The sequence below is a fragment of the Lentinula edodes genome (genome assembly GCF_021015755.1).
Source record: "Lentinula edodes strain Le(Bin) 0899 ss11 chromosome Unknown C8R40scaffold_3, whole genome shotgun sequence".
Classification (NCBI taxonomy): Eukaryota; Fungi; Basidiomycota; class Agaricomycetes; order Agaricales; family Omphalotaceae; genus Lentinula; species Lentinula edodes.
In genome coordinates this window covers 857,654-882,065 of record NW_025764309.1, presented here as the reverse complement: position 1 = coordinate 882,065, position 24,412 = coordinate 857,654, and the positions used below count along the sequence as shown (strand labels likewise).

The following is a 24,412-nucleotide window of genomic DNA, read 5'->3' as shown; positions in this document are numbered from 1 at the left end:
ATGTCGACGGCGTTCGCTGGCCCCTGGAGCTGTTTGCCAGACTCACTAACACCATGGATGTATGTGCTTTAAACTGAACCCATATAGATCCAAAGTAATGCAGAAACTCAGCTTGGACGTTATAGAATCTATGGGTCATACAAGAATGACACCCGTTCAAGCTTCTACAATTCCTTTGTTCATGAAACACAAAGACGTCGTCGTTGAGGCAGTGACAGGATCGGGCAAAACGCTGGCTTTTGTCATACCAGTGCTCGAAAAGCTCATCAGAAGGGAGAGAAAATTAGGCAAAAATGACATCGGAGCACTGATAATTAGTCCTACAAGGTGCGAACATTTTATACGAGTCAAACAAGTTATCGGTCAACACAGTCTCTTAGGGAACTTGCAACTCAAATCCATGGCATATTTTCTGCGTTTCTCTCTGCGCAAGTAGTATCACAAAAGTCTCTGGATTCGGATGACACGCCTATACCTGAATATCCGCCTCCTTTACTTCTTGTTTCTTCAAATCAATCTTCGCCTGCTCAAGACTTGGAACGATTTATATCATCGGGATCAGACATAATTGTCGGAACGCCTGGGCGAATAGAAGAGTTTTTGCTAGGAAAGGGTCGTAGTGTGGTCAACGTGAAGGAACTTGAAGTCCTGGTCTTGGACGAGGCCGATAGGTATGTTGTTACAACCTAGGGTCATTTTTTTTCATTCACGATGAATAGATTGTTAGATCTAGGGTTTCAAGCAACCTTGTCAAAAATCCTGACGCATTTACCGAAACAACGGCGAACCGGATTGTTCAGTGCAACTATGACGGATGCTGATGCAATTTCTGAGCTTGTTCGCGCGGGATTAAGAAATCCTGCTCGCATAGTTGTCAAGGTTCAATCTAAGAGGCAAGGGGATACTAATATGGTAATTGAGGAGAGGAGAATACCTGCAAAGTAGGCCTTTTTATCATCTCCTTCCATCCAACCATCTCCAATCCTTCGCTCAGTTTGCAGAATTTTTACATCGCGTGTCGAGCATCCGAAAAGACAGTTCAGCTAGCTCGCATAATATCTCGCGAAGTCAAACAACATGATTCCTCCCAGTTCATCGTCTACTTCGCAACGGGTGCAAGTGTCGACCATTTTTATGCTGTACGGTTCGGGAAAATCTATAATTCATTCCATTAACACTCTGTTTAGGTTCTACCCGCCGTTCTTCCTCTAGGGGAAATACACTCTTTGCATGGTCATTTAACACCGTCAGCCCGAACACGCGCATTAACGGCTTTCTCAACGTCAATATGTACCCCATCGTCTCCGTCTATCCTTCTCTGCACAGATGTCGCTGCCCGAGGTCTCGACCTACCCCACGTAGACGTTGTTATTCAATACGATCCGCCTACGGATCCCAAAGTATTTTCGCATCGTTGTGGTCGTACTGCTCGTGCAGGACGGCGTGGGCGGGCATATACACTGTTAGTTGATCGGGAAGTAGGCTACGTGGGTTGGTCCTTTCGCCGTCACTACCCCCTAAATGACGAGTTGATTATTTAACCTTCAGACTTTATGAGTGTCCGGAGAATACCCATGCAGAAACATCCTTACCTAGTCAAAGAGGGTGAGATGGATGTAGACGATGACTCGCGCCCCGATGATCCCGACGGCGGTCTCTTTCTTGAAAATATACGACAAAAGCTGCTCACGGACAGAAGTTTACACAACCAGGTATGTCGAATTCTCTCGATTATCTTTCCCTGCTGATAAATTGCCATCACAGGCTGCCAAAGCATTCGTATCCTTTGTACGTGCATACTCGAAGCACGAAGCGTCATATATCTTCAGAACCAAAGACCTTGATATTGTGGGTCTAGCGAAAAGTTTCGGACTACTTCGCCTACCAAAGATGCCGGAGCTCAAGGATGTCGATAAGAATGATTGGGCCGATTCCGAGATCGACGTACGCTCCCTATATGGTTTTCTTTGAGGATTTGTTGCTTATTGTCGCACAGTGGTCTCTCTATGCATATGCCGATAAAATCCAAGAGGCTAAACGTCTCGCCGCTTTGACGGCCAAGTCCACAGAAGAAAATCAGAAGGAACAAGAACAACGCAAAGCCCAACGAACCCAACGGAAGAAAGCTAATGCGCCGTGGAGCACAAATATTGGGAAACAAGAAGAACGAGAAGTTCGAAAGCAGAAGAAGAAGAGGAAAAGACAATGGTTGAAAACACAGGCTGCTTCTGAGGATACACAAAACAATATGAAACGCACTGGAGAAGATTTCGAAGAGGTTGAAGAGGACGACAATGATGAAGACTGGTCGGAAATTGCCAGAGAAGAAAGGATGGCGAAGAAAGTGCGCAAGGGGGAGATATCTAAGAGAGAGTTCGACGCGGAGTTTGGAGATTTATGATTGATTAATTTGCCATTGTACAATTCTGCGCGTCGTACCATCACGCCTAGTGACGCGAGCAACACAGCTCCTGCCAGGCTCCTGCGGACGACTAGTGATTCTTTGTCCGTATGCTGTAATGAGAGGCTTGCAGCTCTCGGACGCAGAGGATGGTATAGGCAGTGGGGAAGAGAAAGATTAAGACGACAGTCACAACAAAAAACTTTGGGCGTGCGCGGTTCGCCAACAAAAATGTCCGACAGGCCTCTAGTGGGCTATAGTAAATACACTCGGTACCTTGTATCTTGCCTCATAACTTAAGCTAGTAATGTCCGAGGAGTGACGACGTTGTCGTCAACTCGAAGGCAAATAAACGCTCCACGAAAAAAACAAGGCCTACAGCTAGATGCAGCAGGTGATTGTCATTTTTGCTTCAATGGCACCACCTTGAAGAGTTAACAAATCATCACCCCATATCACTCATCATCAGTTAGGAGCCTACGCTATCAGACAGGAACAGTATCAAGACACAATCCCCAAGATTGACAATAGTGTTACTTCTGCAAAGAGTCAGAAAACCAATGATGAGTGCCATGGTCTATGGAATTGAGATGTTATCCACCATATATTCCTTGAACAAGTGTACTGAGCTCTACTGAGCTCTGCCAAAACTACACCAAAAGCTATCGCCATATGAATACACTCAAGGTCTATAAAAATAAGGACGCATGGATTCTGACGCAGGACACGTACTAAATGTTGATTACAACATTGGGGAATTCGAAGACCCTGTTCAACCCTATCGTATCATCCAAACCCTCTGTGCACCTTAATAGATAGCGCATTCAATGAGGAAAGTAGCTGGAATGGTCCGTGGTACAGGACCCCGATTATTACTGAGACCGTATCGGTTAACCTGGGTCCTACACAGTGTTCGTAACGGCAGGGATTTGGAGTAGGTTTGCTACTGTTCCCGCGCTTTCTTGTACCCTTTTTATTCTTTCAAACAATATCTGAATAGACCTGGTTGCGTCTGCTATCATCTGTGCCTCGGAGGGTACCACATTTTCTTGTCCAGATATTGGATTCGTCGAATTCGTAGGGACAGGAGGAATGTGAAGGATGGGCAGGGCTCCAACGCCGATATTGATACTACATGAAATCTTTGAGATTTACGTTGAGGTTCAAAAGATATAGATGCAGTTATTCACCTCTTATCAGCAAGTATCTCTAGTTCTTGCTTCAAGGCCACGATATTGGCTGGAAAAGGACAAAGGGACATTTGACAAATCATAGGAATGCAATTCTGACAGACGCTAACCTTCCGTTTGGGTGGGTGAATTTCCTGGATGATACGCGTTTTGGCTAAAACATAAGTTGGATGATCCAGGTGAAATAACATCGCGGTCAAGTAGACACCCACATTCCCTGTAAAGTACTCCTTGCTACATTCTGCAAGTGCAGAATATCCTTCAGAATATCTTGGATATTATGTTTGAATGCATCTATAGAATTCGGATCGGATTGCATTGACATCGACTGGCCGCTGTGATTTGCCGACATCCCCACTACCGAAGTAGATGCGGAAAGAGGAAAAGCCTGGTTAGAATCGCGAGAATTAGGAACCTGAACTGGTTGATGCATGGCGGGTCAATCAAACCATTGATTCACCACTAAGCGCCAACAATAAGTACTGAAAACGGGATAGCGCCGGGCACGTCACTACTCTGATTATACAGCGTGTAGGTATAGTACAACAATTGCGCACTGAGCAGAACATTAACGGATACAGAATCAAAGTCTCTTTGCGACATCGAGGGATTGGTCGCTGCTTTCAATATTTCAGGAATATCATTAAATCATCGGAACAAGCATCATGGATTCGGGGTGGGTGTATTAGAGGTATGTGTTCTCTGTCTTGGGCGGAGAAGTGGCCGTATCTGGGAGCCAAGCTTTAATGAGTAGTGTGTCAAACCAACGTGTAGATAGGCGGGGCTCACCATTTCTCTAAATATTGGCAATAAAGTAGGTATACGGGTCAGCTCTGGTGGTTTTATTATTTGTTTGCCTTTTGGCCTGCTTTTCTTTGTTTTCTCCGGATGAGGTTTAGATTCTACAGAAGCTCTAGAAGGACTTCCAAATCTTTCGGAAGATGGTGCAGGACTAGGTGGCAAGGGTTTGGAAAGGGCGACAAGATGTGCATTTCTTGGCAGCGGTGGAACAGGCGGAGCATGACCACGTTGTCGTTGATAGTCCATCGAGGTCATTGAACGAGAGGATTTCAAAGAAGAGGATTCTTGACGCGACCGCCGTATATCTGGTGGTCGGCTTCCGGACCTTGCATTCATGGGGCGTGGTGGAGGCGGTGTCTGGCTCACGGCAGTACGCGAACGGCGCAGATCCACTGCCTTTGGGGGTGGAGGTGGCGGCGGTTCATTACTCTCTTCGCTGACATCAGAGCCCGATTCTGAATCAGTCTCGTATTCTGTTGATGATTCGTCCTCATCCTCATCTTCACTATCTTCTTCTGCGTCTTCAGCAGCCATGTCATCCGCGGCGCCTTGCACGAGATCACCAAAGCTGATTTCTCCCACTACACCATCTACCAAGGCTTTCGTCACTTGGTCTTCTGCGTCTGCGTCGCCTTGCGCCTGGGTTCGACCAAACCGTCGTCTAACCTTGTTTTCGTACAGCAACTTTAACTTGTAGTGATACAGCGCTACTTTGTCCACTTCTGCCAGAATTTCTGTTCTTTCGAGGCCCATGTGGGGAAGGAGGAATTCTAGGCTGATTGGTGGACCAAGCCCCTCACGCATGAATGTGAGGAACAGCTCAATCCAGCGCATCAGACTATCGAACAAGCCCTCGCCCTTTGAATGCACTTTGTGAACAAAACTGTAAAAGGATTGCTCGTGTCGTTGGATGAGGTCGACGAAAGATTGTACAGTTCGATTCGGGTCTTCTTGAGTCACTGTGAAAGACTGATTAGAGTCACGCAGAAGATAGTCATGAGCATACATACAATCCTCGCACTGTTCCACAGTTTTGATGAGATCACTGATAAAAACCTGAAGATCCCCGATGGAATCCGCTATACTAGCTGCACGGTAGACCTGCGCTAGGGGAGAATAGAATATCGTTATGATATCTTTCAGTAGTTCGGACGTGAATCCCTACATAAGTTTGAGTAATATTCAGATCCAATTCAGACCAAGTCGACATACTTCGAATACCAGATCGATCAACTGCTCTCTGTCCTTCAAGCGCGAGTACAATTGCCCTAGCACCTTTAAGTCTTCATACAACCAAGAGTCGTCGTCTTGCGGCCCGTCATCATCATCCGAATCAGCCAAAGTCTCCCGGTGCTTTAAATAGATCGCGTGCGCCCGACTTGCCTTGGCCACTCTATGGAGTTGGGCTCTTGAGAGTACCGGCTCCTCTCCCGAGCGAAGAACAATACTGAGAAGATTTTGATTCTCAGCAACTTGAGAAAGGAATATTTGAATTTACTCGTAGTGGGTGTATGATTTATGACTTGCCTGCATCAGCCTTTAAAGCGTCTTGAATTTCTTTGGGAGCATTGACAAAATTCTTGATCTTCTCGCACATCACGGGATCGTCAACCTTAGTTTTAACGGCTTGTATTTCGTCTTCAAGCTCCTTGACTTCCTCAAACAAGGATCCCGTGAACATCCTACAGAAATTTCAGCGGTTGAGCTAGAAAATCAGAATAGAGACGACCTGATACCTTTGTGCGAGGCTTTTTCCTCCAAAAGGTTGTGCCAGAAACAGATCTAGCATACCTGTATAAAATCGTAACTAAGCCCTTGGGCTAAAAGAAAGCAGGTATTTTTGTACTTCGAATCATTCCCATTGGGTTGCTGATCTTTAAAGCCGCTTTCATCATGAAATACGGCATTAACCCATGGAGACGTTTCAAACTTGCGAACGTTTGTGAAGAGTTATCTGAAGCGACTAGCTGTTGAAACACGGTGGAAGCCAGTCTAGAAACATCCAATGAGTGCTTATGCCATAGAGAAAATATAGCAAAGCTCACGATACTCGAGCCCATTCAAGAACAGCGCGGAAATTGGGTGGGAGGTCGCGCACATTTGGGGTCTTTTTGATGATAGCAAAGACATGGGTGAGCCCATCTGTAGTGGACAGGGTGAACTACAGCGGGGGTTGGGATGGTCGAATGAAGAAATTACCTTGACCCATAATGTCACCCTTCATATCTTTGACTGCACCTCGCAGACTCTCAACACGAGAGGCGATTTCCCGCGCAAACTTCTTCCGCCCTTCCTCTCTCATCCTGTCTGCCTCCTCGCGCCATTGTGCGTCTTCTAACTCTTCCTGACTTAGAGTTGTCGGGCCTGACAGAAGGAAAGATCTCAAGACTGGGGAAGATGCGATGGTGGGCGACGATAACAAGGAATGTATATACGCCCTCAAAGTAAGGCGATTTTTCTCCCTAGCTAGTCGAGAGGGGTTTGAACTTTGGTAAGACTGTGATGTATCTGGATTTGCATCCCATGACGGTGAGGCGCTCGGCGGGAACATGGCATTCATTGGTGATGTTGATGACGGTGCATTAACCACTGTCCGGTCCTTCGCCGGAGGAGGGCTGATGTCTTCTTGAGGATGTGCTTTCCGCAACTAAAGACGATCTGAGATTGTGTGATTAAATTAACGATTCGTGACACAGACTTCGTTTGCAAGAGTTCTGAAGTCTCCGTATCTTCTCGACACAAACCAATCTGGGTTCTTCGACCTGCGCGTTCGAATAATGAATTCCTAGTAAAATGTGTGATTACAACGATGCAAAATGATAGACAAATATTCAAACCTCATGAGCTCTACTTCGTACTCTGCCCTTGTCGATCACTGTTCTGACACTGACGATATTGACTTCGAAAATATCTCTATGCTTTAAGTTACGAGCTTCTCGCTTCTTCGCTAAAGCCTCTAAGTGATCGAGATCTGATTGATTGAGACGCACAACCTCTTCAGGTTCAATGACTTTCGTAGCTGCTCCAAAAAATAACGAAAAATTCCGCTGCAGACGCGCAACAGCGTTCATCGAAGTTGTTGAACTGTCACCCTCATGGTTGTCATCGAAGACAGATGTAGCGGTGAGATTGCGGGAGAACAGTGCTCCGAGGAATGGTTGCAATTTTTCGGAGTAAAAGTTACTTGGGGCAGATGCCATGAAGGGAAAGGTGAGGACAAATTGGCGAAACATGAATCTGAGGAACGGTAGATCGATTGGTGGCGCTTCCTTAGGAGGGGGATTGAACGGAGGACCTAGATATGAGAATGTAGAGACATTATTTGGTGCTGAAGTCGTGATATCATCAATTTCACGCTCGAATTCGAGCTGAATGAGGGATTTCTTCAGATAATGCGCGCGAAGAGGAGTAAGAATTTCGTTGGAGGGCTGTGGTTTCGAGGATTGCTGTTCTGGCTGGATCTCGGGAGACGAAGCTCGAGGAATATCGACATCAGGTAACTCTGGAGGGGGTGGAGCAGACCGCGTTGGACGACGTGGACGAGTAGGTGGTGGCGGAGCAACATCAGTCATCGATACAGACGACATATTGGACCGTTAACAAGTTAAGCAGCGATTACCGATAGTTACCGATCCACTCGTAATCATCGGCAAAATGCCGGACGGCGGACACTTCTGTTTCACAACGTGGGAACTTCATCAACGCGTTCTCTTTTCCTTCCATCAATATGTCCGGCGACAAAATTGAGAAAAAAGATAAGAAGAGAAAGGTCATTGAGACGGACGTTGCAGATGAGGATGTACAGATGGAAGATGTCAAGGTGTGTACAGATTCGATCTTACGCCCCCAATACTGATTATCCTAGCAGTCCTCGAAAAAGGTTAAGAAAGAGAGAACGGAAATTGTGATACCTCTTGAAGACCTTTCTCCGTTGGCAAAGCCTCTTGCACAGAAAAAGTTGGTGAAAAAACTTCATAAAACCATCAAAAAAGGTTGGTCAACATTTATTCTTATCTATCATGCTCGGTATATTTACACGCACACGCGTTTGCGCAGCTTCGAAGGCTCGTCAGGTGAAGAGAGGTGTCAAGGAAGTTGTAAAGGGTATTCGTAAGGGAGAAAAAGGGTGCGCCTATCTATTTGCTTGTCTTAAACCAGTGATTGAATTTGCGTCTATTCAGACTGCTTATCCTTGCTGCCGACATCAGCCCCATCGACATCATTTCGCATCTACCTGTACTCAGCGAAGAGGCACAAATTCCGTACGTATTTGTTACGTCGAAGGAAGAATTGGGCTTTGCAAGCTCAACAAAACGACCCACGAGCTGCGTCATGATATGTCCAGACCAAAAAAAGAAGACAAAGCGGAAAGAGGGCGCAGAGGAGAAGGATGACGATTATCGGGAGCTTTACGACGAGTGCTATAAGGAAGTAGAGAAGATGGATACCCAAATTGTATTTTAGAAATTCGAGTCTTATGTTTTGCTTTCGCGGGTATTTTGCAGTGTTGCATAATATTAATACAATTCTGATCTCCTTCACACGGACCGTGTTACGAATTGAAATAAATTTCTGCACTCCTACTGCCATCTTTTAATAAGTCTTCTTGTAATATTTCCCTCTCTCACTCAGTCTCAATGGCCCCTGCTTCAAAGTCTAAGCCTGCCAATGGTTCCACGGCCAAGGGCAAGGCTTCTACGCCTACCACAAACGGTACAACTACTCCGGTCTCTGTTGCCAGCGAAAAGAAGGACACGTCCGAGGTTCCATCTGTCTCTGGCGGCAAGCCAGACAAGAAGGCATACGACGTTGAGCAGGAAAGACTTAAAGGTGAAATTGATGCTCTCCAGGTTAAACTGGTGTGTATATTTCATCACAGTGTTGCATTTCCCGTCGCTCATGTTCCGGACGCTATAGTCGGCTGTAAGAGACAAAATTTCCCTTGTCACCAAAGGCGGGGCGGGTAATGAGAGACGAAACGCTTTAAAAGCCGAGCTCGATGAGATTCGCGGGCTGCAGTCAAATAACAAGACTTCAAGAGGCAAAGTTCTTGACCAGGTAAAGGCGTACGATGAATCCATTAAAAAAAAGGTATGCACTTTCCCTCTTCTGATGGTTCTTCTTCCTGATTTGACAGACTTTCACAGGTCAAGGACTTGCAAGCCGCCAAGGGTAAAATATCCTTCAAATCTACCGCCGAGCTTGACGCACATATCAAGTGAGCCATTCCTTATATATAAATACACTTCCATGATACTCAATCTACACATCTACACAGAAATTTGGAAAAACAGGTCGACTCAGGAACACTCAAACTCGCTGACGAAAAACGTGCGCTTGCAGAAATAAGTTCGTGCAAACGCAGCCGTCGTACGCTTGATGCCTTCCAGAGCGACCAGGAGTCTATCGACGCTGATCGCGCCGCTGTCGCCGAGCTCAGAAAACAGCTCGATGACCCTGACTTCAAAGCAGTCTCTGAACGGTACGACAAGGCCAAGCAGGAGCTTGATGAGCTGAAGAAAGAAGAGGACGTTCTCTACGCCAACCGGTCGAAGCTCTTCGAAGAACGTGATTCTATCCAAGCGCAACTTAACACCTTGTACAATGAGAAGCGGGAGTCGCTTCAAAACTTCCGCGAGGCGAATGACCGTTATTATACCAAGCTCAACGAGGATCGAGCCCGGCGCGCGGAGAGACTTCGTGCCCAAAGAGCCGCAGAGGAGCTACAGACGAAGCAAGAGGTTGCACAGCAGTTAAGAGAAGAAGCAGAGGTACCAGCATACCAGGCACAAATTGAAGACTGTCAGACCCTCATTGACTCTCTGTCTGGAAAGACTAGTGGGGATGTCACGCTGAAGAGCGCGCCCCTGGTCAAAAAGCAGGAGTTGGTTGGTGTTTCCAAGTTAGAAATTAGAAAGGTCGAGGACGTTCCAGAAGGCGTTGTCGTCCGGAAAAAGAAGGGCGAGGATGATGACAGTTACTTTGTCGGCGGAAAGGGTAAGGGCAAGGGCAAAAAAACTGGCTCCAAGGCGAATGGATCCACCGAGAATCCCTCGCATCTGAACATTCCCCTCTCCACCCTCTCTGCTCTCCTCAATTTCTCGATTCCCCCTCCTACATCTAGCGCGGACATTCCTCGCGTTGTCGAAAATCTTAAAACAAAGAAGGAGTGGTTTGAGGCGAATCAGGCTCGCCAGACAGCAGCCAATATTGCAAAAGCTGAGGCAGAAATTCAGCGGCTCACGGGTTCAAGTAAGGATATTCAGTCTCCCGAGACCGCTGATGTGACGCCTCCAAACGGCGAGGGCGAGATACCCGATGATCCTGCTCCAACTCCTGGTGTATCTGGGTTGTCTTCCCTTGCAGTGCCAGATGATGAAGTTAACGAGACTGAAGCTGCGCCCTAGTCGCGAGGTAGTGGCATGTAATACCAAGAATTTTTCGGATGGTCGGGTTTGGATATTCTCTGAGAAATACCTTGCGTGTTGCAGAACTCCCAATAACAATGGTTCATTAGTTACATCCAAATCGTGCCCTCTCGGTGTCAAAATGAAGCTTAATCAACGATAAGATGATACATGTCTCCTAGAGTTGATTACATAATCCTTGCTCTTTCCTTTCTGCCCACTTCAACGCGCTGTTCATTCGACCATGACTGAATCAAAACAACACAGAAATAGTGAATTTTCCTCTCAGCCTCCTTCTACCCAGCCTCAACAAGCTCTGCCTGGTGCAAATACCGTATATGACACAAGCCCTTCGCCTACTGAAGTGATGAAACATAAGCTTACTAGTCCCAACGGCAAATCAAAAGAACCGCCAGAATTTCGTCGAGTCAATAGTGATCTTGAAGGTGGAAATGTAATGCCTCGATCATATTCAAAAAAGCTTGGTCGCCTTTCAAAGCTATCTTCGATCTTTTCTACCAACTCCCTCACTCCCTCAACTCCCCGTAAAGGTTCGGACGCTACCCTTGTCGGAGATGATTCCGGAGAACAGGACAAATATACCTCATTCAAAGGGAATCAAACCCGCAGACGACTTTCACTCAAATCGGGCATACCTTCTGTTCCAGTTCTCTCTGTTCTTCAAAGTGCGCGTCAACCTTCGGTAATTACTAAACATCTAGAAGGTCAAGATCCTTGTATGCACATTCCGCTAAGAGATTGATGTTTTCTGACAGATCTTCAAATCAGACAGAAGTTTCTTCTCAAACTGTCGAAGGCTTTGCTATCGTTCGGCGCACCATCACACAGAATTTCATCTCAACTCGCTGCTGCTACTGAAATCCTCGGAGCTGAAGCCGGTGCGTCATAATGAATGTACGTCTTACCTTTCACTAATCGAGATTTTCAGAGTTTGTACACCTTCCCAATATCATCATTGCATCAATGAAAAGTAGTCCCAATTCTCCTTCTGCAAGAACTTACTTCGTGCGCGCGACTGGAGCCGTAGCACTTACTTCACTCCATCAAGTACATATAATTTATCGAGACGTCCTCCATGACAAGATTGGCGCGGAAGAAGGAACTCAAGCTCTCAGGAAACTTCTCCGAGAACATCCTATCTATCCGCTTTACTTTCGTTGCATCTTGGCTTTCTTCGGGGCATCTACGATCTGTGCTACATCTTTCGGCGGTTCCTTCCTTGATATTTGGATCAGTGGATTTTGCGCCTGTGTTTTACAGTACCTAGGTCTAAATGCTGCTCACAAAAGTGCCATGTATGCGAATGTTTATGAGTAGGTTTCTATCATTCTCCTATCTTCAATTACGTCCTCATCTGTCTTGCTTTCCAGGATCTCCGTTTCTATCATTGTCGCATTTGTCGCAAGGGCTCTGAGTAACATTCCTGGAAACTGGTTCTGCTATAGTGCCATCTCATCCGCTGGTGTGGTCCTTATTCTGCCCGGCTTTACAATTTGTAAGGACCAAATTTATATGACATCTGAATCTCAAGCGTTAACTCATTCGGTTCAGTGGTCAGCGCGTTGGAACTCATGTCCAAAAATCTGTTTTGCGGCTCCGTTAGAATCGTATATGCAGTGATATACACATTATTTTTAGTAAGATGTGTGCTCATTGATCATTACACGCTGTATATTGACCTGTTTCAGGGGTTTGGATTGACCATCGGCTCCGACTTCTATCTGGTGGTGGATCGTCGCGCTCGGAAAGCTTATTATGCAAATAGCACCCCCACTAACTTGACTTACACTCACGGACGATTCGTGATGGCCAATGGGAGCATTCCTTTCATCCCCATCCAAGGAGTACTTGGTCAAGCCAATGCCTTGAATTACGAGCAACAACACCTTGTTAAGGGTACTTCATCCATATATCTCTTCGGCAGAGGATACTTTATCTAAAAGCCCCCTTCCTGTAGGTTGTTTTAGAGATCCGTCATGGCAGTGGTTCAGGCAGCCATTTCCCTGGTGGACATTGCTTTTACTGGTCCCGCTGTACTCCACACTTTCGTCTTTGGGAAACCTCCAGCGACTCCGAAGCGTTCAACTTCCGGTCATGGTCCTCTTCTCCTGTTGTTCCTATGCTGCGAATAAAGGAGCTAGTGTCGTGCTCCCTGGAAGGACTGACATTGTATCTGCCGTGGGCGCATTCGTGATTGGATTGCTTGGGAACCTCTACTCTCGAGTGATAGGAGGTACTGCATTCACATCGATGGTAACCGGTGTACTGTACCTCGTTCCATCTGGTATTGCTCAAGGCGGAGGTGTCACTCAAACCTATCGAAGCAGTGCCGACCAGTACAGCAGTGGGTTTTCGCTTGCCTTGCGCATGATTTCGGTTGCGTCTGGCGTAACAATTGGGCTTTTTGTGAGCCAACTGTTAGGTACGTGCCACAAAGAATGCACCACGATTGTGAAACTCATCGTGTTTTAGTCTATCTGTTTGGGACGCGGAAGAATGCCGCACATTTCGCATTTTGAGCCTTACTAATCAGGGTTTCGCAAAATTTGGGCAACGACTTACGGAAATGTCCCCAGCTATGACAGATAACATCAGTCAGTACTGAGGGATAAGGAAGTATGATACAGTATATATCGGTTCTACTGTAATGGATCACTATACTCACACAAACTGTTTCAATTGTATCCTGTTTGTACACCATATGGAGTACACATGTAAATCGTATGAAATTCTGCTGTCTTGGCGGTTAATAGCTAATCAACAAAGACTGGTTCCAGATAGGAAGCCATGATGTGGGGGTCTGTCCAAATGTCTGCAAAATCCATGTGCTGTACTCCAACTAATACAGTGAGTGTACTTACCTTGATGCTGAGGTGGCACCGTGCCACTGAATGAGGTATACACTGTACAAGAATGTACATCGGAAGATGCAATTTTCTCATGAGACTCAGGCCTCAGGCTTTAAGTAACAAGTAGTCCGAGAATCCGCCGGAGAATGATCAAGAAACAAAATTGAAGCTCGACCCCTCCCGCCTACTCCAACCCGGCAACGCTAACGCTGGGAGCCTGGGTTTCTTTTTCGAAAATTGAACCCAGGCATCAAAAAAAACTCAACCTCAACAGAAAAATCAAACCCCACACCCATACCCACATTGACATTGAAACCAGGGGTCTAGTTGTGTAACTGTGTTCATGCATCATGAAAATTATACAAGAAGTCGATCCTAGGAAATGAATAACAGAAGTATCTGATAGATGCTCTAAGATTGTAAGTAGTAGATATACATGAATTCCTAATGCTACATAAATAAGTGGTATAGGAAGATGGCACAACAGTAGGAGCAGAACAGAGCTGATAATATCATAAAACAAGCAAGCAGCAAACATACACATGCCTCTATATAGTCACATCCATCCTACATCGCTCAACACCACTCATCACTCTTCTAAGCAGGCTTATAGAACACCGTCGTGAGATATTTCTTCCTATATCTCACTGTCGATGCAACAGCAAGAACACCTTCCTTGATTGTGCTTGTGCATACATGATGTAACACCACATGGGACGGTACAGGAAGCACCGACGAGTCGTCGGAAATTGTAGCCAGGGTCGCTAGTGCGGCAGCAGCATGGGGAGAGGTAGGGTCCAGCTCACCTCCCTCTATGGCTTCCATAACAGGCAGCATCCGCTCTGTCCCCGCAAGCTCAGGCGCTCTCACACTCACGCCAGTAGCGATGTCCGTGCCGCTAGCGGTAGTCACCGGTAAGGGTAATATTACCCCAGAACGGTGAATGAGATCTTCATTCAAGCGTTCGATATTCTCCCGGGAGCTCCGTTTGTCTTTGTGACGGCGGTCGTGCCCGACCGTATGAGTAAAGCCTTGATTAAGAATGAGTTTTTCCAGGTATCGCGGCAGGCCTGGGGCAGGGGGTATATTGGGCAGTGGCACGAATCCTTGTTGAACCTGGGATTCCCCAGGACGTCTAGAAGGGGTCTTTGAGGCATATTCAAGATATACCTCTTCTTCTTTAGCGGCTTGTAAAAGTTCTAGCGGGATATCCGTCGTCCATCGCGGCATGTATCGAGACAAGGCGGCCCGTTCGTCGGCGGAACCTGAATCATGATCGTGATCGCTGTTCTCGGTGCTAGAACTCCAAAAGCTGCGACCAAGGCTTAATCTACCGAGATTTGCAAGATTGCCTTCAAGAGGAGGCAAGGAAGTAACAATTACGTGGGTTCCAAGAGGAGAGCGCGGAGGAGTAATGCGTGTAGGCTGAGGATTATTGGGATCGTGAGGAGGATCAACGTGGATGTAGTTGGCGAGGTTCCCTGCATCGTCGACGGCTTTCGGCAGATCATCTGTAACGCGCCATTGATCGTCAACAAGGAAACGGATGTGGTGAGTCCCCGGTGGAAAAGCTACTGATGTGGAAAAGGATGTTGGCGAGCTAGTGTAGCACACAAAAGAGATCAGAATTCGAAAGAGAAGACACGGAGACACTGACAATTGATCCATCATTGTCCGCACGCTAACATTGTCAGCCATATGAACTACGAAGACGGAGGCTGCCTTTCCATGCCAGTTGATTTTTCGGTCGACGAGACTGATAGAGGGCTCGACTGCCTCTGGTATTGCATCAAATTCGAGAGCCATTGGTAGCGATGAACGAATAACAAGTGTCTCTGAGGTCGTTGTCCTCGATGGAGGAGGAGCGGCTGGATGAAAGGAGACTGTGCGGGGAAAGGATTCGACACTAGGAATAGGTGTTTGCGGTTGGTCTTGGACGCGTCTACCCAAGTTATTCTCTATGTGGACCTTTGGTTGTACATAGATAGTTTCTTTTCTCTCTTGGGCTTTAACGGGTATTGACCACGGGGAAGAGCGCGTCTGAACAGTATCGTACATGGCAGCGAGATCCGGGAGATCCAAAGAAGCCTTTCGATGGCGCATCGATTTATGAACTGGCACGCCACTCGGAGAGGCTGTCGAGCTGGTACTGCTCGTGTTGCCCATTTTTTGGTGGGTAGAAGGAAGGAAGTAGGAAAGGAAAGGAAGCCAAGAAGAGCTGATGTGAGTGCAGGGTTAGATATAGTAGATCTGGCGTTATCAATAATCAAAGTTAGAACTTTCTTCAATTGCCATGTGTTTATACATTCAATGTTCTAGACTACAAAAATTTCTGGGAGCAGTGTAAGTGAGAACTCAAGTACATTCGAAGTCGCTGAAGGCAGTCAACAAAGGCACGACAGTCTGTTCTCTGCTGTTCCTGATTCTCGCATGGTGGCTGACCAGACTCGGAAGTGCTCAGTATCATTATGATTCTATGTATATGTACGCCAAATTCATTCTGAAATCAGCTTCAAATCAGCGTTCCCCGGATATTTCCCTGCACATTTACGGTTTTCTCCTTCCCCATCGTTTGCATCACGCCTGCCTCTGCATTGATCTTCAAGACATAAGTGCGACGGCTGCTCAGTGCTAATGTAACAATCGGTGGAGTCGGGATACACATCACCGGGAAGCCTCAGCTAGCCTCAGGCTGCCTATTAAAGAAAAAAGTACTTGAAACAAGTGAGACCAGAAAAGAGAAATGATATGCCTCCTCCATCTACTAGGACGGAGTGTAGCAGAGGTTCTGATGCTTGGCTCTGACACAAATTGACAACACACTGTTGCCGGGGCTGTGACCTAAGGAATGTACGCAGCAGTGGCGCCCATATCTCGCGCATGATAGAGGGGAACCCTCTTTGGCCCGAAAAAGGTGTTTTCAACAATATTTTTCAGGTCAAGACATCGCATATATCAATGGCACAAGGAAACAACAACAATTAGTATGTGACGGACATTGTCAAATCGGTCTTACCGCTGGATTATTTGACAAGATGCGTTCTGGCATTCGGAGTCAGGTAGACTCTAATAATCCCTGATTCGGGACGGACCGCAGCAAATTCTTCGAAGAATCGGCAAGGAGTCCTATGTAAATGCCTAATGCCTGGTTATAGTTTAAGTACATCCATCGTCGCTACATTCGTGTATAGATGGCTTGGTCCAAAGTCGCTACTTACTAGAAAGGGGGTGACATTTTTTGTGATGAGTATATAGATCTAGATAACAGGTTCCCAAACTACAGGATTAACGAGCGTAGAACGACAAGGTATGGTTGTTGGACAAGAGATATGTAATACATGGTGAACAGAGGTGTCAGATTGGGTAAGAAGGTATACCGTTTCGCGAAAAACATATAAGACAAGAAGTTAAGAGATGTATTAAGGTAATAATAAATCACAACGACCCAAAGCATAGACACGAGATGAAAAAAAAAGTTCAAAAGAATACTTGACCTCCTACATTTCCTCAACCCAAGTCTTTTCATCTACTCCGATTTCACCCCCTCCGAATCACTAGTATGGTCTGGTTCGCTGCCAGGTGTTACAGACGCCGCCAATCCCATATCCTGAGAGAATGCACTCGGGACATCGAAAGCGTTTCCTGAGTTTGAGAAATCAGGGAAAGAGAGATCGGATTGGACGTTTGGGATAGGATTATCCTGAGACGAAGAAGTATCCATATAAGAAAGAGATCCATAAGCATCCGAGTTAAACGACGACGCAGATGGATCTAAGGAGCCTGCCGGGAAAGGATCATTTTGGAGGGCAGCGAGCATGCTTGACGTTGTTGGGGTATTAGCCATAAGATGTTGCGGCCTTACGTCCATTGCATTGAAGTTTTCCTGCCCCGCCATTGGTGACAATGAAAAAAACTGCTGTTGCATCACCGGCTCAACCGATGCAGCAACTGAATTTGTGGAGAGGGCTACACTCCGAAGTACATTCACTGCGATCCAATCGCTGGATGAAGATCAGGACAAGAGAGACTGAAGTCCGAATGAAAGCTTACTCCAAGAACAATTTTAATATTTGAAAGGCACCGAAAGCAGGATCACTTCGAATTGTCTGCACAAACTTGGATTAGAAATTGAAAACTGGAACAGAATAGTTAGCTTACCAAATCTCTCATAACCTGACTCGTCACATAACCCCAGCGGATGAGGACGCTCCGCGAGCTCATAGTACTCCTCTCTTCACCGTGACCCATACGACCATTACCCATCAACCTCTCGCAGCATTTGTCAGCCCAACTCATGACTTCTCGCACCGGCTCACTGCTTTTGGGAAGACTGTCCATTAAACTCACAAATTCAACTTCCAGCAGTTGCACTAGATCTTCATGACGGCAATTGCAAACCAGGGCGGATTGATTGCGAACAGACTCGAAATCCACTTTTTGCCAGGAACGTCGCATCTCGGAGAGCTGTTTTTGGTTCGTGAGAACTGTACTTAATGCTTGGGTGACTTGATAAATGTCCAGGAAGCGCACTAACCAAAAAGCTGAGTGGAACAGACAAAAATGCAAGAACGACAGACTACTAACAGACAAGGTGTCCAAATCTCGCTCCTAGCTCGACTTTGGGTTCTACAAAAGTATTGCCGTAATCATTCAGCGCCATGAGGAGAATTTTTTCCATCTTGTTAGCAAACTGTCGAAGATTGGCTAATGATCCCGGAGGTATGGGTGTGAGCATCTGCGAGCGGAGAATTTCTAAAATTTCCTGGGAAAAATGTAGTCAGTCAAAATGAACAAATTATTCCCGGAGCCAATGCTTTGCGCCGACATACATCATATACAATTGCATCAGCTTTGGCCATAAGGCCAGCAATAGCAGGAGCATGAACAATTTCCCGATGATTACCGCCCAAGCTGGACCAAAACGTTCTGAGATTGATCTCAAATTGATCAAAACGGAACAATCTAACGTTTTCCAGCAAGAGATCAAGATGGTCTTGAAACCATCCCCACACTTCCCTTGCCGCGATACTGTGTTGGGACGTGGAGTTAGAGCCCACAGCCTCCTCAATGGATGGGAAATGAGGGAATTGACGAACAGACACAGGCTGCGATGATGCAAGATAAGGGACAGAGCTGGAAGGAGAACTTTGGGATACCGTAAGGCTGGAGTCTGCTTGGGGATGGCGACGAATGGGTGCTTGGGGTGGGAAACTACCAGGAGGACGATGAGCAGACTGGGCTTGGGAGAGTAGAGTTGCCGCTGTAGGCGTTTTGTCACTGGAATCCTGAGAAAAAACAGGCTGTTTAGCTTCGCCTGAGAGCGTAAGGGAATTCCTTTTGGATACACCAGCAGAAGGAAGGCCTTCGGAGTCTGCATCATCCTCATCCTCATCCGACCGCTCCTCACTCCGATGAGAAGTCTCTGATTGGTCTTGAGCTTGGCGGGCGGCGTTTATCGAAGGCTGTCCCGCATGATTGTTAGATTTATGTATATAATCTTGAAGCCATTCAGCCTCCGCCGAAGTGGCAGGACGTATACCACAATCTAACATCAAAAGGCTTTTGATGAGCACTGTGAGTTATGATGGATAGCGGAAGAGCTGCCTACAATGATATTTGCTGTTTCCTCTAACCCCAAGTCGGCGAGTTTTGATAGTAGGAAAACATAATCGGATGGCTTTCCCTAATGTGGCCGTGTTTATGTGAGGAATTCCGTACTGGTCGCAGACTCGACGGTAAGAAAAATAAAGTCCTTGTCGAGGAACATTTCCGTCGGGATATGGTGCATAGTTGGCAGTAAGCCTAACGAAAAAAAAGAATCAAGATAAAGTATAAGGAGAAGAAAAAGAGCGCACCATGCTTGAACAAAAATCTGCTTAGCCCTATCTGAAGCGCTGGTGGTTGTGGCGGCACGGACGTTGGCAGCCAATTTTTCCAGGGTCTGGTCATTGCTGAGAGTCATACGACCAAAAGCTCCAGCAGCATGATTCGCCTCTGGACTGGGAGCCATCGTCTGAGGTGGTGCGCCTCCATACATGTTCATGTTATGATATTCAGGGGCTGAGCCGAGAAACATGGCCATGTCCTCAGTTTCGCTCGACGAAGAATGGACGCTGTCTGTATCTCGAGGATAAGGAGAAGCCTGCACTCGTGCTCGAAGATGGCTAGGACGAAGGGTGTTTTTGAGAGCGGGATTTGTGATATTGTGATTTGGTGGCGACTAAGAAGATGACAGATCAGTAAAAAGATGGTAAAAGAACAACAAAGATTCGCACAGGCTCAGCGTGAAGAAGGTTATTATGCTGACCGAGGTGATAACTAGCACGGTAGATCTCCTCTGGGGAAAGACCCATTCCCATTCTATTGACACCATGCGCAGACTGTGGCCGAGAAGAAGACGAATGGGTGGAAGACGAAGAGACCGAGTCGGACCGCGTATGGGAGTGGAGGGGAAGAAAATCAAGAGGCATATTGGCTTGCATCATTTGCATATTGACTGCAGCCATGTCGAAATTAACGAAAGATATGTTGGAGCGGACCAGCCGAAGATTGGCAGAAGTATTAGACGAGTAGAATATGAAGGAAAACGAGGGACTTGTTGATGGCGAAGAGAAAAAAACTTCAAACGTTCAAGTGAACTGGCACCGCCGATTAGAGGGAATACGGGTCGACTCGAGGTTAAACGGAAATTTCGCTGGTAACCAGATCAAGGTCAGTCAGTATAGTCGTTGTCCAGGAAACGATGAGGGTGTGCAGAATGCGGCTTGCTGCTGTTTGGATTTTGATATGCCGGCTCGGCTTTGACCGGCGCTTCCAAGCATCATGGCTTAATCAGATTATTTAAAATTATGGAAGACAAGATATCATTATGTTCCTCCAAGGTACATGTACTGCCTGAATTTTCCCCGTAGTTTCTTCTCCTTCACATCTCCTAAACGACGTGCCAGGTCCAACCAAGAGCCTATCGTGAGATCCTTCATCTCATATGGAAAATATTTCTTCTTCATCTTTCCCTCACGCAAAGAATTCGGCAGGTTTCTCAATGGGATCGGATACCGGAACTCTGTCAGATTCTGCCCTTCCTCGGGTAAGAGAACTGAGGCAGGCAATGTCGTGTATTCTAATTCAAAACGCGGAGGATGAGACTTGTCATTGTCCTTCAGATCCGGGATGAAATACTGTCAACGGAACGAAAGAGTTTGATTAAGCATGATGATCAGATGTAGAACAAAAGTCAAGATATTCACCTGAGCGTAGCCCAATGGCGTCCATAATCTCGAGGTACGGGAAGGAGCATCAGCATTTATCGATATCGGTGGCTCAAACTGAAGCTGGCACTTCCAGCTACTCCTGTACAACCCCTCTTTACATTGAGACGAATTATCTCTGTGTTTTCTTCGATGCAAGAGCTCTGACCGTGAACTATCTAACGAGTTCATCTGTCGGATTGGACTGCTATCAGCCAGTGCATCTTTCACATCTGTGATATTATAGGTGAAAACCCGGAACGTCGGAAGATAGGGATTTGGGACCACTGGGGGCGATACATTTATAACGGCATAATCGTCAAGATCAGTTCGTCCTGATTTTGGAAGTTGAGCAAAGTCGTCTAATAGCGAATCGCAGAGATTGTCGTGTTTCAAACCATGATGAATGTCGTTGGTAACCTCTATGTCTTTAGCTTCGATAAGGAAAAACTACGGAAATGGTCATTCGTTCCGTTATGTGAATTGTTAATCGACGAAAACCCACATGATCCGCATTCCTATGCTGCATAACCGGTCTCAAATCAATCAGGTTGAACAGTTAATGATATCCTGATAAAGCTACTCACCCCGTACAAGTGACCGACGATTGTGTCTTGAAATTCCAAGGCCAGCTGAACATACCGTACATACTAGGATAATCAGTTTTAGAACCACAAGATTTCCGCCGAAAGGACTTACACATTCGGGGAAGTAGTTTGAGGGTGGAACATGACCTGTTATCCATACCTATGAAAATAGTCTTACTTCGATATAGAGTCAATGAATGAACTTTCGGACACACCTGCATTTCACGTTCTCGGTATGATTTGAGTTGGTCTTCAAGCCACGTAAATTGCAAGTTCCCCGGGTCGTTTGGTTCAGTGTGACTGCAGCCACCAACAGCTTCCGAGGATAAAGAATCAGAAAAAAAAATCCTTCCACTCTATTCATTCGAAAGTACACACCATCGTTGGCGTCGTAGAAATAGAGCGTATTGAGACTTATCACTGCAAGTGCATTGGGTACTACTTCGACTGCGAAATAAGCCCCTCGCTGAAATGCTTGCTGGTATGGAAACGGTATGAAGGCCTGCCATATCTTGTAAAATTCATTTGTAATGCTATTGGGACCTAGGGAAGCATATCAGTACAACTTCCGCGAAATGGCAGCAAACGTAGTGGTCACCTGGGGCAAGTATGTTCTAGAATACATGAACATCAAGTTTAGTTGATGGGAAATGGAGATTGTGCATCGTACATGTGCTGAAAAAGACACAGATAAGTGACCTCGAAGAGACATACACGAAACTTGAGATTACGGTAGATATCATTATTTCCTAATCCACACCCATGTTCAACCACTGAGAGATGAGATGCGCTCGGGGCTTACCAAGGCTGGGAACAACAGGAATTCCTTTCATCGTAAAAATCTCATTCATTCTGTTCGCTATGGAACCGTTCAATTCGTAAATCTCGTTCGTCGTCCGCGGAATTTTGCGGTCATTCTCGTGTCTAAATATACGAAGGTTTAAAAAAACGCTGCAGCGAGCTTGATACCGCAAAGGAGCGTGGATACACACCGCGCATTATCCCCGGTCCCTAGAATTGTGTACAAGAACGTAAGTTAAAAGCCGCAGGAGGAAAGAGTGGATGGCGAACATATGACAAAATCAATTTCCTCTGTCCAATGCTCTGCGAGAAAATCCAAGGTGTAGTTGGTCAACGTCAAAGGCGCGTCGCAAGCACTATTTCCGTGGATGAATAGAGTATCGAATGGAATGATTGCGTAGAACAAACGAATACGGCGTGCCGTAGTAACCAGCACGTTTCTTCTCCTCTTTAGGAATCTTCCTGTGACACGCCTTGGAGGTAGATGTACCGGGCAAATAGAATGGATCAGGATGAAGATCTGTTATTTGAAGAAAACGACCGTGGAGTTTTCTAGGTTCTGTGCAGTATCATAGGTTGAAATCGAAACTGAAATGGATGATGACACTTACTGGTTTGTGATCGTGCTGTCAGTACATTTTGTACCGGCGTTGAATAACTCTGGGCAAACAAATTGAAGAGACAGAAAAGGCTTGCTGCCAGCATCCTTTCTCTTCAGAGCTAAGCAATGTCGCTTGAGATTCCTGGGCGTAGAGCATCATTTTAAGCAAATTTCCGAAGCCTGACGCCTGAAGGTTGCTCGAAGGGGTTAGCAACTTATGATGAGCAAACGTTTGTCACCAGGATCGGCGCCTAAGTCAGGTGTTACGCACGTTCGACGCGTTATTTACACTGTTACATACACCGCGCTTCACAAAAACCGGCTAAGTTGGAAAATTACAAGCACAGGACTACGATAACATGTACAGTGATACAAGAAGTTGATACGGCAAATAAATATCAAGATGTCAGCCGACGATGATTTATACAGATGGGGAGATAAGTAACATTGAGTGGAAAAACTATGGGGGGACATGCGTGTCATTTCGTTCTGATGATTTGCGTCGGACGTTCATTTAGCTCGTGATGATGGGGAGTAGGAGAGCGAACGTGCATGGAAAGAAGGGTAGCGACATTATCTCCGGTGTTGAGTACATTCCTGATGGATGCCTCGGCGTGGTGGCATACCTAGACAATCCGTTATTCTAATATACTAAAGAAAAGATGCAGGTCGATACACACTCGACTATAACCTCCAGGTTGCAATGTAGAGCGACTCCTCGATATGGCATTATGGATGCTGTCGTAAGAGTACCTTCTTCTGCAGAGTTCGTGAGCATTAGGATAGCGCAAAAGAATTGAGTCTCGACGCACAAAACGCTCTCGAGTTCTGACCGAGTTCGGGGAAGGATAAAAAGATCGGCGCCACTAAGGTAGCAATCAAAGGCATGGTATGAAGCACTGCACGCCACAAGGCTTTCGTCGAAAAAATCTAGATGATGACTGTGTATGTCCCAAGAGTTCTGCCTAAAGTAGACGAAGGTTTGGTTGAGGTACTAGAAGGATGAAAAAGTTAAATACTTACGAGACATGCGAATGGGCAACAGCTTCAGGAGTATGAGGGGCAAGGAATTTGTCCATTGCAAGGTGTTCTCTGAGTTGCAATATGGGAAAGTCAATGGTGCGAGAAAGCTGTAGGGTTCTTTATAAGCCTGCTGGAGCTGAAGGAACGTGGGAGGTATTTATTTGTTGACAAAAAACAGGAAACGGGTTGGGGACGGGTGACAGACCAGAAAGAGAAATTATCGGTTCATAATTTCTATCGAGTCACTTATCTTGATCGGCTAAGCACGTGGTATCTTCCGATCAATATCTATACCGGACAAACGCTCAGATGAGGATTCGTTCTTGTCAATCATTCAATTCTCTCTGCGAGAATACTCTAGAGGACTTGCTCGAGTATCTAATATCTCCCAAAATAAACACTTTTTTCTCTGCGACATTCCAACTAGGGCTTTAATTTCACTTTGGGATATTCTTTCGGCTCCCCGTTCCTTGGCATTACGCAC

At 46.1% G+C, this 24,412-nt stretch overlaps 9 protein-coding genes across 9 annotated transcripts; 4 read left to right on the top strand and 5 right to left on the bottom strand.

Annotated features, from left to right (window-relative positions):
* C8R40DRAFT_1035320 (DEAD-domain-containing protein) lies at positions 1-2,401 on the top strand (the record flags this gene model as incomplete). Its single annotated transcript, XM_046223491.1, has 9 exons — positions 1-59; positions 112-327; positions 381-671; positions 720-941; positions 995-1,139; positions 1,188-1,491; positions 1,549-1,712; positions 1,765-1,944; positions 1,997-2,401. 9 exons carry the CDS (start codon positions 1-3, stop codon positions 2,399-2,401), a joined length of 1,986 nt encoding a protein of 661 aa, XP_046090948.1.
* Positions 2,402-4,041: 1,640 nt separating this feature from the next.
* On the bottom strand, positions 4,042-8,069 carry C8R40DRAFT_1083450 (uncharacterized protein). The gene is made up of 11 exons (XM_046227253.1): positions 7,230-8,069; positions 7,091-7,177; positions 6,592-7,039; positions 6,438-6,534; positions 6,239-6,384; positions 6,129-6,183; positions 5,920-6,074; positions 5,605-5,864; positions 5,403-5,553; positions 4,381-5,351; positions 4,042-4,320 (listed from the first exon to the last, which is right to left on the bottom strand). The coding sequence occupies exons 1-11, from the start codon at positions 7,977-7,979 to the stop codon at positions 4,255-4,257; spliced, it is 3,186 nt and encodes a 1,061-aa protein (XP_046090947.1). The 5' UTR covers positions 7,980-8,069; the 3' UTR covers positions 4,042-4,254.
* A 128-nt stretch (positions 8,070-8,197) lies between these two features.
* Positions 8,198-8,856, top strand: C8R40DRAFT_1066029 (L30e-like protein; the record flags this gene model as incomplete). The annotated part of the gene is made up of 4 exons (XM_046225719.1): positions 8,198-8,212; positions 8,261-8,384; positions 8,449-8,518; positions 8,574-8,856. The coding sequence occupies 4 exons, from the start codon at positions 8,198-8,200 to the stop codon at positions 8,854-8,856; spliced, it is 492 nt and encodes a 163-aa protein (XP_046090946.1).
* A 71-nt stretch (positions 8,857-8,927) lies between these two features.
* C8R40DRAFT_1083448 (uncharacterized protein) lies at positions 8,928-10,936 on the top strand. Its single transcript, XM_046227252.1, has 4 exons — positions 8,928-9,251; positions 9,310-9,483; positions 9,540-9,610; positions 9,671-10,936. Exons 1-4 carry the CDS (start codon positions 9,030-9,032, stop codon positions 10,797-10,799), a joined length of 1,596 nt encoding a protein of 531 aa, XP_046090945.1. The 5' UTR covers positions 8,928-9,029; the 3' UTR covers positions 10,800-10,936.
* Positions 10,937-10,956: 20 nt separating this feature from the next.
* C8R40DRAFT_449354 (uncharacterized protein) lies at positions 10,957-13,417 on the top strand. Its single transcript, XM_046235093.1, has 8 exons — positions 10,957-11,485; positions 11,593-11,698; positions 11,749-12,133; positions 12,191-12,315; positions 12,372-12,457; positions 12,509-12,716; positions 12,778-13,242; positions 13,293-13,417. The coding sequence occupies exons 1-8, from the start codon at positions 11,375-11,377 to the stop codon at positions 13,337-13,339; spliced, it is 1,533 nt and encodes a 510-aa protein (XP_046090944.1). The 5' UTR covers positions 10,957-11,374; the 3' UTR covers positions 13,340-13,417.
* A 453-nt stretch (positions 13,418-13,870) lies between these two features.
* C8R40DRAFT_1083438 (5'-AMP-activated protein kinase beta subunit, interation domain-containing protein) lies at positions 13,871-15,940 on the bottom strand. Its single transcript, XM_046227251.1, has 2 exons — positions 15,327-15,940; positions 13,871-15,269 (listed from the first exon to the last, which is right to left on the bottom strand). The coding sequence occupies exons 1-2, from the start codon at positions 15,833-15,835 to the stop codon at positions 14,267-14,269; spliced, it is 1,512 nt and encodes a 503-aa protein (XP_046090943.1). The 5' UTR covers positions 15,836-15,940; the 3' UTR covers positions 13,871-14,266.
* An 864-nt stretch (positions 15,941-16,804) lies between these two features.
* On the bottom strand, positions 16,805-20,414 carry C8R40DRAFT_1262552 (uncharacterized protein). The gene is made up of 8 exons (XM_046233847.1): positions 19,945-20,414; positions 19,525-19,889; positions 19,278-19,471; positions 18,499-19,214; positions 18,254-18,431; positions 17,828-18,198; positions 17,720-17,775; positions 16,805-17,670 (listed from the first exon to the last, which is right to left on the bottom strand). The coding sequence occupies exons 1-8, from the start codon at positions 20,173-20,175 to the stop codon at positions 17,196-17,198; spliced, it is 2,586 nt and encodes an 861-aa protein (XP_046090942.1). The 5' UTR covers positions 20,176-20,414; the 3' UTR covers positions 16,805-17,195.
* Positions 20,415-20,488: 74 nt separating this feature from the next.
* C8R40DRAFT_1083423 (endopolyphosphatase) lies at positions 20,489-23,104 on the bottom strand. The gene is made up of 15 exons (XM_046227250.1): positions 22,916-23,104; positions 22,713-22,863; positions 22,575-22,660; positions 22,496-22,514; positions 22,306-22,427; positions 22,235-22,252; positions 22,174-22,178; positions 22,102-22,117; positions 21,882-22,046; positions 21,719-21,819; positions 21,616-21,663; positions 21,504-21,566; positions 21,422-21,439; positions 20,917-21,366; positions 20,489-20,847 (listed from the first exon to the last, which is right to left on the bottom strand). Exons 1-15 carry the CDS (start codon positions 23,007-23,009, stop codon positions 20,536-20,538), a joined length of 1,668 nt encoding a protein of 555 aa, XP_046090941.1. The 5' UTR covers positions 23,010-23,104; the 3' UTR covers positions 20,489-20,535.
* An 89-nt stretch (positions 23,105-23,193) lies between these two features.
* Positions 23,194-24,144, bottom strand: C8R40DRAFT_1083420 (uncharacterized protein). The gene is made up of 5 exons (XM_046227249.1): positions 23,929-24,144; positions 23,718-23,870; positions 23,586-23,664; positions 23,458-23,531; positions 23,194-23,394 (listed from the first exon to the last, which is right to left on the bottom strand). Exons 1-5 carry the CDS (start codon positions 23,982-23,984, stop codon positions 23,385-23,387), a joined length of 372 nt encoding a protein of 123 aa, XP_046090940.1. The 5' UTR covers positions 23,985-24,144; the 3' UTR covers positions 23,194-23,384.
* Positions 24,145-24,412: the final 268 nt, after the last annotated feature.